This window comes from Corvus kubaryi, unplaced genomic scaffold (genome assembly GCF_017639235.1).
Source record: "Corvus kubaryi isolate FWS band 111438036 unplaced genomic scaffold, C.kubaryi_AGA036_p1.0 split3-73, whole genome shotgun sequence".
Lineage (NCBI taxonomy): Eukaryota > Metazoa > Chordata > Aves > Passeriformes > Corvidae > Corvus > Corvus kubaryi.
Window position 1 is genome coordinate 29,501,298 of NW_024582091.1, and position 14,090 is coordinate 29,515,387.

The window sequence follows — 14,090 nt, forward strand, 5'->3', positions numbered from 1 at the left end:
ATATACTTGGAGTTATGAATTTTATGAGGACAGAAATTCAGAAACAATTTTTGCTACTTTCGGGAGCATCAGGAAAAATCTGAAATCATCCATCATACTGACTCAGATACATACTATTTTCTAGGAACTCCAAGCCCATACTTCTGTGTTTCTGACAACACTGAATTAAGTTACAGTAGCATCTATCACTTGAGGAATCTTGAGTCATTTAAAATTGTTTTCCATCAGACCATTCAATCAAGACTGGCTTATCAGTGGCAGGGGTATAGCAGGAGCTGTAATGCTTTTCATCTCATCCTTTATCAACTGTCTCTCAATAGCTCTAAGAGTCCATAAACCCCCATCAGTTTAAACAGTATTAGCACTATACAGTAATGGCAAGAGAGCAGTAGGAAGTGATGTTGTACTTCTTTGGACACTGGTGAGCTATTTTTCTTGATGCTGGGAATCATCCAGGTCTATTACTGTAGGCTTTCAGCTCTTCTGAGAAAACTGGAAGCTAATGATGGTCTTAACTGAACTGAAACTTTTAAAACTCTTTCTCATACTATCTAAAGATATTCGTCACTGTATTTATAATGTCCTCAGCCTTAGGCGTAATAACCATTGCAAGTGAGATGAGCTAATGAAATTTGACAGTGAATTTCTTTTCTACAAGAGGTAGAGAGCTGTCAGTCCTTCCACATCCTCATTTCTTTTAACATATGAAAGCTCAGGTTGGTGCCTTTAGAAGAGAGTAAAGACAAATAACTATCTCAAAACCACATCTATTTGTGTCCTTTATTCTTGAATGTTAAAAATAACTGAGCAGTGGCTAATGACTGCCTAGATTTCATAGGCAAAAATGTATTATTTTCAGGAGCTGTCACATGGATTTCTAGCCTGAGAAATTATAGCTCACTCTTAATACATAATTGAGTCTCTTACTCTATTTCTAAGACTGGAGATATCACTTGTGAATTAATTTCTGGATAATGATGGAAGAAGTTATTTGTTTAAAAGTACCATACTCAGCAGTTGGTGTTTGTAACTAGTTCTGTAAGCTCTTTTATGGAAATTTAATTCTGGCATTTATTATTCCAATCTAGATCAAATATTTATGTATTTATAAATCTTAATTTCTCCAGTCATACTTGGGTAGACAGTGAAATTTACAAAAATGTATGGGCTGAAGCTAGCTTCAGTCAATTTATTTGGCTAAAAGAACCTGAAATACCTTTTATCGCATGGTCATCTATAATTATACTTTCGATTCCATCAAAAAGATTGAAATATTTTCAGTCTATCCAGTACAGGCTGAGAAGTTGCCAAGAACTGTATATGGAGACACCATCATTCTTAAAGAGAAAAAGCCTCTGGGGCTCCAAGTCTGGTGATTTGTACCTGAAAAGGAACCAGGAAATTGCTGGTTGGAAGGCAGATGGCTGTTTCAAAACCTAGGCATGTTTTTAGGATAAGCATGTTTTCTTTTTCTTTGTTAGCTCACTGGTAGGATGAAGATGACTGTAAACAAATTGCACCAACACAGACACACACCCTGCCTCCAATTTTCCTGTAATGATTTAGCACTGGCCTCCATCAAGATAATAGCATGTCACCACACCTTCCTTTGCTATCTTTAAACATATATCTTATTCAATAATAATAATTAAAGAAGGAGTGCCTTCTTTGCACTTAGAACCAGTGCAGCAGATGTCTCAACAGTATATAGCTAACTATTAAGTGCAGGGATATGTTTTATCTGCGTAAGAATAGTCTTAAAAAAATTCCAGTTACTAAAGTGTTGTAAAAACATGCTCATATCTATGACCATGTTTGTGTATGTGTGTGAAGTTGGGGTATAAGCTTATGGTAAATTAAACCCATTTTCAAGAATTGCTGTAATTGGCAATATACAAGAATTGGGAAATTTATTCAGTAAAATCTCATCTTAAGAAACTGCTTCAGAGACTCCCTAGGCTTGCTGAATGTGATTCTGCTTTGTTTTCAGCCAAAGTCAACAATCTGGGCTGGTCCCTCAAGCTGTCACTGAAAAGCTTCAGAGCCTGAGTCAGCCACAGGTTTCAGATGTACCTACACCTTAATTTTTAGTGATCTCCCCAAAAGGCTCTTAAAATCAAGCCCAGTTGTATTTGAATACAAATTAGAACCTTAATGTCCTGAATAGAAAAACCTCAAAGCAACTAGGAAAGCCAAAAAGCAAAGGATAAGAAACATAGGCAGCTCTCCCCATGCCCAGGGTGTCCTTCCAGCCAAGGCAGTGGCTGCTGGGACTTCTTCAACTCTCGGGAAGTGCTGGCTGTGTGTCCAGGTCTGGCTGTCCCTTTGCTGCCCCTCAGGGCTGTCCCTTGGATGCTGCAATGAGGTGCTGGGCCCTGCTGAGGAAGGAAGCTGTTGAGCTTGATCCCGAGCTGCAATGCAAGTGAGGAGTCGCTGGGGAGGTAGCAAGAGAGGATGATGAGAGCAAGAAAGCACAGAGCTCCCCTCCTACCCCCAGCTTAAGGCACAGAGAATTTCATTTGAGCCTCAGTGGGAGCTTGGGGTACTCTGCAGCTCACTCTGTGGAAAACCCATCCTTTGTGCCGAGATCCAATACAAAGCCTGTACATCATTTAAATGCAATGAAGATTTCAAAATAATGACTCAGTAGGAATTAAGTGATGGATGGGCTTGGTGCTGCATGGGTTTCACTCTCTGATTTGAAGGATAATATTAGTGTTGTTTTTATTTTAACGCAGTGTGTGGCTTTAGCTGGGATTCAGACTTTGGTATTTCACTCTTCAGCAATGGCTTGATACCTATATTCTGAAAATATTTTACATTGGTTTGTTCTTCCTTGCCAGAAATATTAAAACTGTCTTTTATTTAGACATACAAGTCCACTGTATTTTCTTGAGACATCATCTAGAATGACTGCGGAGAATGTAGACTATGGGAGTAGTTGACCAATAGAATAACATGGCACATCAGCCCATGGTGTTATTATCAGTATATGTGTTGGGCAACTTGGTTGCTATTAGTGCTGTGAACATTTAATTATAGAATATTGGGACTGCCTCTGTAAATTGCTCTAAAGCAGAGTGCAGCAGCCTTGATGCATTAACTGAAGATACTTGCTGCAATCCTTACCTTATTGAGAGAGGCAGAGAGGAGGGAAGGACTGCATGTGCCAACTTGTAGAATTTCTCCCCTGTGTAACAGGCATGTGAGAATAAGGGGAAATAAGAAAAGATAAGTTTCCATGCAAAATTAGTGTAGAATCTTGTTCTCTAGATGCAATCAATTTCAGGGCAATGCAGGACTAATAGGAGACTTCATATGCTTCAAAGCTATTAGAAAATCTGCAGCTTTAGCCTTCAGTGAGAGCTCAGTTGATTGTCCAGAGCAAATCTTGTTAATTTATTCTTTCACAAGCTGCCTATGTCAGTGTTAAGTGCAAACCACAAAATACGGAAGTAATGTCCGTGTCCTCATTAAGCAGCTATTCGAGTGGGGGGTGGAGTGGGAACTTAGGAACTCTGCTGCAGTGAAAATAGTCACATTCCATGCTGCTGATGGTAGTTAGTATCTGTGATTTTGACATGTGCTGTTCCTGTTTTTTCTATGGTAATATGCGTCAATATTTCGACCAGATAAGTCAAATCTTAAAATAAGATTCCACATCCACCTGTAAACATTTAAATAAATTTGACTGGATTCCTATAGGGGCATAACTTCAGCTTACTTTGAATCAATGTGAAGTTTTTAAGACCTTGTTTTATTTTTCCTCACGCTTTTATAGAAACACAGTAAAATGCACTCAAGTGAAGAAGCTTGGCAAAATCACAGTGCTGTGACAGACATCATCAACTTCACTATGGCATAGCAGTCGTCAGTCTCTGAATGAAGTATATCTGTTTTTTCTTTTTTCAAATACACACTTGGAACATTTGGAGCGGTAATTTCGTGTGGCAGTCATTACCGTCCCGGAGAAAGCGCGAGCCTGCCTGCAGGCCTTTTCTAACAGTGCCATCAAGCAGCCTTTCCAGATGTGTTCCTCTAGTGAAATCTTGGCTCAGGAAACAGACTGCCAATCTCTCGTCTTCTGGAGCCTGTGGAATGCTGAAGGATTAACACACCTCATGCTAGAGATTAAAAGTAGTGGTGGCCTCTGTTCTTTACCATCTGAGATACTCTAAAACTGATGCGGTGGGGACTTATCAATGGCAAGATACCAAATAACATGCAAAAGAGAGGAGGGAAAGCAGTTAAATTAAACTGACATAGAGAGTGCTTTAAAACAGGATTTAGTGTCAATTAAACAGACCTAAATGTTTAAATTACTTGGCCACCCTCTGCATGTCATTGCTTCTCCAGCGTGGCTCCTTCTGAATGTTGCACTGCTTTGATTTTTTATTGTGAGTTGTGTTTCTGTGTTCTGGGGAGGATATGGGAATGAGCTAGTATGCGAAGCTAAATGTTTTAATTTCGTGAAAAATAATTACAGGAGAAGCTGCAGATAGCTGTTTAGTACACTTTATTATGCCAGTGTGTATCTGCTAGCAACCAAGCACTAGCTTCAGAGTTCTTTGATATGAGAATGTCTGCCTTCAGAAGTTTGGCTTTGTCATGGCTGATAAAAAAGGAGATACTCAAGTGACAGAAATTTCCATATGCCTGGAGGAACAAATTAAAAGGACACCCAGCAGCTACCAGCCCAGACATTTAAACAGAATTAAATGGCTCCCAATGTAAAGATGAGGCTTTGTCTTCTGGCTCCACTTCGAAAGAAGTATATTTTAATTTCTGTTAGTATGCCATGAAAAACCCACTTAGCAACATGAGTTTTTAGGAGTAATTCTGACCTAATTCTCACTTCAAAACACCCATCTGATCCTAGGTTAATGGTTGGACTAGATGACCTTTTCCGGCCTAAATCATTCAATATTTCTATGCATTTGTGAGATCAAAGTTTAGCTACAAGCTGAAGATCTTCCCCTGTTTTAACTTCGTTTGAGAAGGTACTGTTGGTATTAGTGAGGGAAAATGGGATTTTTGAAGAATTGCTTTATTTTGATTTAAATAGAATACAAGTAGAGAAATAGAATAGCACTCAGCTAAAGAGAAAGTGCATCCTGAAAGGCGGAAACCCTCACTTTTATAAAGCTTTTTGTAGTGAGCGTCCTTTTTTGGTGTTCTGTTTGAAGGCCATCAAACTACACAGCCTTTCTTCAAGATATGAATGAATGTTACTTCCTCAGTGAATGAATGTGCTACTGAAGCCAGCACGATAGACCAAAGGCTTAGGGAAGAAATCATCCTTTGTGCCAGTCTGAGTCGTGAAACATGAAAAGCAACACAGAAAGTGTTGCAGATAGGAGCCATGTTGCATATTTCAACAGTATTATGATTTTTGGGGAAGATACTTAGGAGTGCCAGACATGACAGCACTGAGTTAATTTCTTTTTACTTTTTCTAAAAGAAATAGTAGGTTTTCTACAGCCATTGAAATCTTCTTTTCAGTGTTTGCTTGCTGCTTCTTCTTAAAAAAGAGAATGGGTATATTATTCTTATCCAGGTATTAAAGGCTCAGGAGTTAAGACTCTTGTCTTATTAGATCATCATTTGCAGGAAAAAAAATAAATGCAGTTAATGTTACCAGCATTTTTTGTAAAATTCAGGCATCTTACATTGGTTATTAGGTTTATCAAAAAATTGTATTTTTCTATATTGCTGCTGACATTGTCATGAATTTAAACAAGTAATTTAAGATTTGTTTCCACTTTTCTGTTTGGAGAGAGATGAGTTGTTCTCTTCCATTCGGCCAAGGCAAAAATGAGCATTTTATTGATCTTGTGATTTGCTTTCTCTTACTTAATTTTCATTTCACCTGTTTCCCTGGTAATGGTTAGTGTGTCACAGCCTACAGTGGTGAGAGAAGGGGCGCACACCAAATCTTCTGTGCCACTGCTTGTCATTCATGTCTGTAAAGGGCATATTTCTAGGGGTGGCAGGAGAGTTTAATGAACAGTCTTAGAAGTAGTTAAATTTTATAAAATGAATCATCTTTGCTTCAAGTCTGAGTATTTCATGGGCATTCAAATTAGTTCTGCTTAAACATCTAACATGCTACTCTTTGCACTGATGAATTAAAAGATTTGTATCTTTCTGTGTCATCCATCAACTGTGAAATGTTTAACTAAATACTAACTGGAAGAGAAGCTTGATTTCGGCGTGAGTTTTCTTACATAATTAGAAATACCAAATGTGTGCAAAAATCAGAGACAAGCAGTATGTATGTACTCAATATCATTTATGTAGTCAGTGTTTTGAAAGACAATGACATTGATGGTACTACTTGCACTTGGATTCCCACAAAGTAGATTTCTGCATTTTTTACATTCAGTTTTTGTCCAAAAGACAATTTTTACTCAAAAGCTCTTTCAAGTTACAGAGATTATACTCATCCAGCCTTTACTTACAGACTTGGAAGTGTTTAGGTTCACAGTCTTGAATCTTGTCCATGTTTGTATTTACTGAGCTCCAATTACCCTTTGTGTTCAATAATACAATAGCGAGTGGATTTTTGGACATATTTTGTAATTGACAGAAGACATAAAAAGGTATTCTCAATGACTTTTTAGGAATAAGACCGTGAATTTTGAATTACTTTCTTGTTGATAGGTTTATGAAATGTAAAATACAGAAGCTGAGGACAGGCTGTACGTGTTTGTGTATATATATATGTATGTATATATGTGCTGTAGATATATATATAGATATATATAGATATATATCTATATATATATCAAGAGACATCAACTCTTTAGGAAAACTGCCACTTGTAGATGTGGTTGAATGACTTGGCAAAGAATCAGCTATGGAAAAACATGGCTGTTCTATAAATTGCAAAATGGCAATGAGAGAATCAAAATGTACACCAGAGAGGGCTACAGCTATCAAACACAGCTTTGAAATTTACCTGGTGTTTTTCAGGTTTTGTTGGTTGGATTTTTAATACAAATGTCAGTACTGATTGGTTAGGTCTGGTGACACACCTGAATATAGAGAGCTGAGCTAAAAATACACCTTTTGTAAGACCTCATCAAACTTTTGACCAGCCTGAAAAAATGTAATGATTAGTGTGGCTCCCAACAGCTAATGGTCCTAGGGAGCAAGAGATATGTTATTGTGAGAATCCTTTCCTGAGAGAGGATGTATTTAGCTTTATGTAAATCTAAACAGGATCCAAGATGCTTCTCTTCAGAGCAGATGCAGTCCCATAATGAATGTAATACAACTTTCACTCATAGGCACAGCCAAGATACAGGGACACACCTGCATTCCATGTAAAGCAGGCTACTGATTTCCAAACATTTAATTTACTAATGAAATGAAACCATAGAAATGGCAGTGGGCAAGAGGAGAACCCTGCATGAAACTTAATTGCAGAAGGATGTAGGAAACAATATCCAGCTAAATGAAGAACTGTAAACACGTGTGCAAGATTAATATGTGGATTTAAATTGCAGTCACTATTCAAATTTCCTATTCCATGTTAACAGCAGAGCAGGTAACAGCAGCAACTGAGGATCAATAGTGTAGGCAGCATTTGCATCGTGGTCTTGGATGTTACCTCTGTCGAGTGTGTTTGTTTCCCATGGTTGTGTTTGACAGTACAGTGAGTAATGTGAAAGTGGAGGTAGCAGCAGTAGAGTCTTACTTGCTACTTATCCAGCAGTCTCCCATCAAAACACAGAGTTTAGCACAATAAAGTTTGTTCTTTACTCTGTGTGTCAGGCTGTTTGTCAGCGAGGTATGTTAGCTGAATATAACTACCCAGCCTCCTGTGCTTTCCAGTGTCTGTTTGGTTAAATCATGCCATGACTGACACCGTGACACATTAGTGGGAGGATTGTTTATGAGAAAAAGGGGAAACAAATTTGACACTTGAGTTTACCAAGTTGTGGGAGCACAGATGCTCATCACTGCCAAACATGCAGAGCTGAGGTCAGGGAAATCTGTCAGGGAAAGCAAAGCAGCCTTGAAGCAATATTTCTTTTTCCTGTCTGGCAGAGAACGCGCATGAAATACTGTTATAGCTGAGCAGGGTTCTGCCCTCCTTTCTCTACTCCCTTAGGATTGCCTAGTTCCCTTTCCTCATTCCAGGCTCAAACGAGACATTGCAGAGCATGCTCCTCTCCTTCATGTCTTACCCTAGGGAGCTCAGACCCTCTTTTCTGGGGGCTGGTGACAGCAACAGCAGCAGTGGGCAGGGGTCAGACTAGATGTCCCCTTTGGATGCCCTTTTTCTCCCCCTGGCATTGTTTGTGCTTGCTTCTCTACCAGACCAACACTTCTGCATTTCATTCTTCTGCATGGGAAGGTGTAGCTGTGGAGCAGGCCTGGTCAGCACAAGAGTATTGACACATGGGGAACCTGGGAAAACTCTTAGGGGTAATTTAAAAAATACAGATATTCCTGTGTTGTGGGTATAGGAGATATTGTGACAAAATTTAGAGGAGGATTCTTTGTACTCAGTTGGGCTGTGTGGTTAGATGATAAATGCTGTAAGAAGAGTAAAAGAGATGGAGATATTTGGAGGGAAAGGGTCTTTCAGATATAGCAATTTCTTGAGTAAAGAGAAAATTATAGGAAGACAGAGAACATGCGCAAAAGGAGAAACTATTTGAGACCTGTGGGGAAAGAGAATGGGGTTGTAATAGGAGAATGCAGAGGATACTGGAGATGAAAAATAAGAAAAACAGATTGAAGCTAGAAGCCAGAACAAAATACATTTCTAATAACCAGGAGACAGGAAGGGGAAAACTGGAACCTCCTGTTACCATCAAGCAGAAGAGAAAGTAAGCAGTGGGAAAGATTAAAGAAAATATAAAGAGATCTGCATAGTAGTTGGAAAGAATAGTTTATATGATGAAATGTATATTCATCTTGATGGTGAAACATGATCCTTTATCTTTTTCTCTTTGGTTGCTAAGTCCTGAAAGAGCTGTGTTTCCCGCTGTGTCTGAATGATACTCCTGGGTCTTTCTGTTAAGGAGGATGCTCAAAGGAAGCAGTGTTGTATTTTGGTTGATTTAAATGATCATTTATCCTTTGTGAAATGTGAAATGCAAAATTAAATGGAAGGGATGTGCCATCTGCTGTTCTTTAACATGTGAATAAAAGCTACTGTGTTGGCGCAATGTTTACGCCCATGATAAGAGCAGAAATAATGGAAATGTTATGTTGGCTCTACCCAGCAGGTCCCCTCATTGACTGAAGCATCATGTTTCTTCCATGTCCCAGAAATGTTGAACATGATTCCTGGAGGAGTATGAGCATTTCCTCCTTAGTGAAGAGGCTGGGTGTTTTATGTCTGTTATTCTCATTCCTTTCAGGGATCTCTTGCTGTCTGTGGCACTTGGCCAGGTACTCTCCCTCCTTATCTGTGGCATTGGTCTCACAAGCAAGTATCTGTCAGAAGATTTCCATGCCAACACACCTGTTTTTCAGAGCTTCCTCAATTATATCCTTCTATTCTTGGTCTACACGACAACACTAGCTGTCAGACAAGGTAAGTGTCTCTCTGGAACTGTTCTGTAGAAAACAGTGGGGATAAAGTCTTTTGCAGAACAACAATAAGCAATATGATTTAGACACATATCCCACTAAAATTTGTTCCATATTACCTAGAAATACACATGGGATGAACTGAAAAAAACCCCAACAAATCTTCATTAGCAAAGAATGAATCATATGATCTTAAGGACTGGGATGCTACCTAAAAGCTAAAAGAAACACCAGTCCTTTTGAATTCTGATTATTCTTGCCTTGCTGGGAAATAATAGTATGTTTTGCATCTTATGTAGACTAAGGAGAGCTCAGATGCAAGCAAAGAAGAGCTTGCTAGTTCTAGTTGCTGATCATGGTAATTCAGTAGTTCACTTATTAGAAAGAAAGAAATAGCAGCCAATTTTTAGCTATTGGGAACTAGGAGATGAAGGGAGGGATCTCGGGGTGCTCTGTCTCTGGGGTGATGTGTGGGCTGAGCAGCTCTGTGGCCCTGACACTGCTTTGCCACAGGGCCTGTGTAATCAATCTGCCCTCCAAAATGAGAAATGCGTCATAGCGTGCTTTTGTACTGTGTATCTAATGATCCTTTGTTTGACAGTCTATAGATAATACGGGGGGATGTGCCTTTCCTGCACACATCTCCCTCCTTTGAGATTTCGTGTCTAAATGAGGTGTGGGAAGTCAATGCATTTAAGTAAATTTCTCAGCCCCTTTTTTTTTTTTTTTGTAACAATTGTATTTATTCACCTTCACAGAACACGTAGGTTAGAAGCCAAATAAAAGAGAAAAAATATCATGTGTTCTCCTGACATAACGAGGGTAGGACTCTGCAGAGGATAACAACTACAAAATGTATTAGGCCATGGTACATTTATCAGCATACTGAAAAGCTCATGTTTTCTTACAGGAACAATGATTTTTGAATAGTTCTTTGATGTTACATCTTTTAATGTTTTGGGAACAACCCTGAAGCTTAAGCTCTTCAGTCATAGTACAGTCTTGTGATACAATGCTAAAAGTGTTCCAAAGCAGCAAGGACTTAATTTCTATGCAAAAAATGAACAGTCAAAAATATACCTCTGTACTCCAGCACAAAGCACTTAAGTGTATTACAACGTAAGTTTTATAAACATTGGTCCCCACTGACATTTTTCAGAGGCAATGAGAGCCAATCTGCAAGGGAAATGTTGGCTCTTATGTAAGGAGGGATTGCTCAGGCAGTGTTTCTCTGTCTTGGTATTTCAGTTTGTGTAGGGGGAAACATCACCACATACTTTGCTCTGCCAAAGGTTTAAAATGTGTTATTAGTAGCAGCTTTCGGGAGAACTGTGTTTAAAAATAATTATTCTGAGTATAGGATTGCCTAGATGTTCACAAGTTCTGTCCCAGAAATGTCCTTCTCTGGACTGATTTAGGTATTGTGGAAGGCAAGTCCCTATAACTCTTAAATAGATTTTACTTTTTTGAAAATGCTGGCTCGTGAAAGGGTATACCCATATAGATACTGCATTCTGCTGTGCATTACATAGGCTAATTTGGAATAATGCTTGATGCCTGGTGTATATTGACATCTAAAAATTGCTAACAGGCACTCTACTTTACTATACATAAATATGTATTTAAAAGGTACTTTATAAATAATTTTCTGACTCTGTTCAAAAATACAGTGGTGGACTAAAGGGAGTTTGTCAGAGATATCTGTTGTGCCAATAAGATAGATTTGGGAAGTAAGTGGGAAAGTGTTAGGGATATGTGGAAAATATTTTCTGGACAAGTGACGAGGGCTGGGGAAGGTGTTTGAATACAGACTGTACAAACAACTAGAACTCACGTAAAGCATACCAGTGGAATTGTCTGGAAAAGGAGCTGTCAAAAAACCCAAAAAGATGGTTTCATGTAAGAAAATCCAAATCAAAATTGGCTGCAGAAGCCATGAAAGCAGTGATCCAGGCATTCAGCATAACATTTCTGCTGGATGGTATAGCACTACACAGCCTATTTATTTACTCGGCATTTAATGTTGCCAAGTGACTGAGTCTGACATTGTCTTTTTGCTTGTGTATTTATTCAAATCCATTATCTGTGTTTGTTCCATTAAGGCAGTTTCTCTAGCAGCTCTAATCATTTGGCTTCGTTAACAGATGGAAATCACATAATAATGATACTAATTTTATAAGGGATGATTCTCTTCTGAGTGCTGAGTGTTGACATCATCAGAAGGCTTTTTTTTTCAAGTACAGTTCTTCTACTCTCTATGCAAGATTGAAAATTTTTTAAATCATTCTCTTTCTCCTTCAGAATTCAAGCCATCATAAGTTGATTTGTAGTAAAAAATGACTGCATCCCTTTGTCTTTTTCTTTCCTTGCTTTCTTAATCCTTGGGATTTTTGCAGAAATGTACTGTTTAAGGAGGTGTCACTTGAGGTAGCCAAAAAAACCCTGAATTCACTGTAGGACTGAAAGCTATAATTTCCTCAGATGTAAAGAGTTCCTCTTTCTTTAAAGGCTTCTTCCAAATTCTGATTTACTCTGGATGCCCTTTGACTTAGCTGTCCCTCACTGTTCATATATACTCCCTGAGTGATAATGAAAAGGTAGAATTTGCACAGGTTTCTGAAAATTGTCATTAGCAGATGATTAAAGTTCCTGAGCTTTTCTGACTAAAGCCTTCTGCAGTGAATGCTCAGCTTCCAGCACCTAAATTTAGCTCATGGGAACCAGCAGCTTCCAGTACATTTTTATATTGTGAGTTGAGATTGTTTTCCAAAATAATTTTATCTCAGTGCTCACTCTAATGGATGCAACGATTAGGACCGTCACCTTGCATTGAATCCACATATTATCAGATAGTGCTGAGAGGCACAGTCCTGAAGGTGTCAGAATCTCTGTGTGTTTAAATCTTAATTTCCATGATAAAAAAGACCCAACAAAAAACCAAACCAAACCAAAAAAAACCACCAAAAAAACCTCCCCCAAAAAACAAAAAAAAAAACCAAAAAACAAAACAAAAAACCAGAAAAACAAAACAAAAAATCCAAACAACAAAACAAACAAAAAAACTCAACCAAAAAAAAAAATAACAAAAAAAAAAAAAGAAAAGTTTCAAGGAGTAAAAGTAGACTCAATAGTTTTAAGCAGTGAATTCCATGTAAGTAAGGCTTTTCATCATTCTTGCAATTTTGTTCTCATGACCAAAAAATAAAAATGAAAAAGCCTTGAAGGAGATTTGTGCTTGTGATATTTTCATATGGGCCTTGAAACATGGATACTACTCAGCCACAGATCATGAAAAAGTGAAAGAATTTGTCTAAACTTGGATTTTTCTGATGGAGAAATCCATCTACCCTTTCTATCAGGTGAACAAGTGCAAGTATGAATCTGGAATCTAGAAAAATTTTCCTTTTTTCCTGGATACTTTTGTTTGAGTTTTTGGTTTTTTGTGGTTTGTTTTTTTTTTATTGTATGTAATTTTAAGTTGAACTCATTTTTGTGCTGAAGAGGTGAGTGTGGAAGTTCTTTGCAGTTAGGAAGGCACAGACTCAGACATGCAGAGATGCCAGCAGCCACTTAGCCACACGTGTGTATCCACCGCAGTGCCCCGTCCAATGCTCATTAATGCACCAGTGCTTAGGTCTGGATATTATTCTTTAGGAGTTTTCTTTGTATGAGAACAATGCCATTATAAAATTAATGTCACTTATGCTGCATTATAAGGCAATTAATGTCATTATGTTTTATCTGGCCGATATGCCAAACATTTAACAGGTAACAAGGACATCCTCAATTCCTTCTCTTGAGGTAGCTTCCTCTCACGCCTGCTGTTTTCACAGCCAAAACTTGTATTTGTCCATGGTAACACCTCTGAGAAGGTTTTAACACGTATTATCTCACCTCAGTCTCCTCGTCAGCAGAGGATTCTTCTTAACAAAATCTTGTAGGGATACTTCCCTATGTTCTCTGGGTTATGTGTCATTATTAGTTGAGGAAAAGAAAAACCTTGGCTATCAGTAAGAAAAGCCTCAAATGGGTGAAATGGAGTTGGTGTAGATTAGTTTTAGCACCTTAAAAAGCAGTAAGTGGGAAATTGTCCATAGTGGACCAGAAGGTGTTAATTGCTAACAGCCAACATGGGTGCAAGCATCAGCAGCTTGCCACCAAAAATAAATTACTTCTAAAAGCCACGTCACATATGCTACAAATGAAAACAACACATCTACTAGACATCATTAAAAACAGAAAAAATACAAAACTGCTATTTTTTTGTTACTCTGGAAAACAAGAAATGAGGGAGCAATGGAAGTGTCTTCTGAACAGGTGGGAACCATAAAGCCTTGAGGGCCAGATTCTGCATGAGTAGGGCTCCACATTGAAAGCTGTTCCTTGAATTTTACTGCAACAAGTTACTGAGTATTTTCAGCCCACCAGTACTAAGGGATGGCAATAATTTGCTAGTTCAGAAACACTTTTTATGAATCTCTGTATGTCTGGATGAATTCTGCTTCTAGGCCAAGTGATGAGGTTGTATCACATGTCAG

At 38.3% G+C, this 14,090-nt stretch overlaps 1 protein-coding gene across 1 annotated transcript in view; it reads left to right on the forward strand.

Annotated features, from left to right (window-relative positions):
- SLC35F1 (solute carrier family 35 member F1) overlaps positions 1–14,090 on the forward strand; it is a 230,614-nt gene that overhangs the window by 120,127 nt on the left and 96,397 nt on the right. Inside the window, exon 2 of the mRNA XM_042016858.1 lies at positions 9,381–9,556. Within this exon, the coding sequence (XP_041872792.1) occupies positions 9,381–9,556 (176 nt within the window). The remainder of the gene's footprint in view (positions 1–9,380; positions 9,557–14,090) is intronic.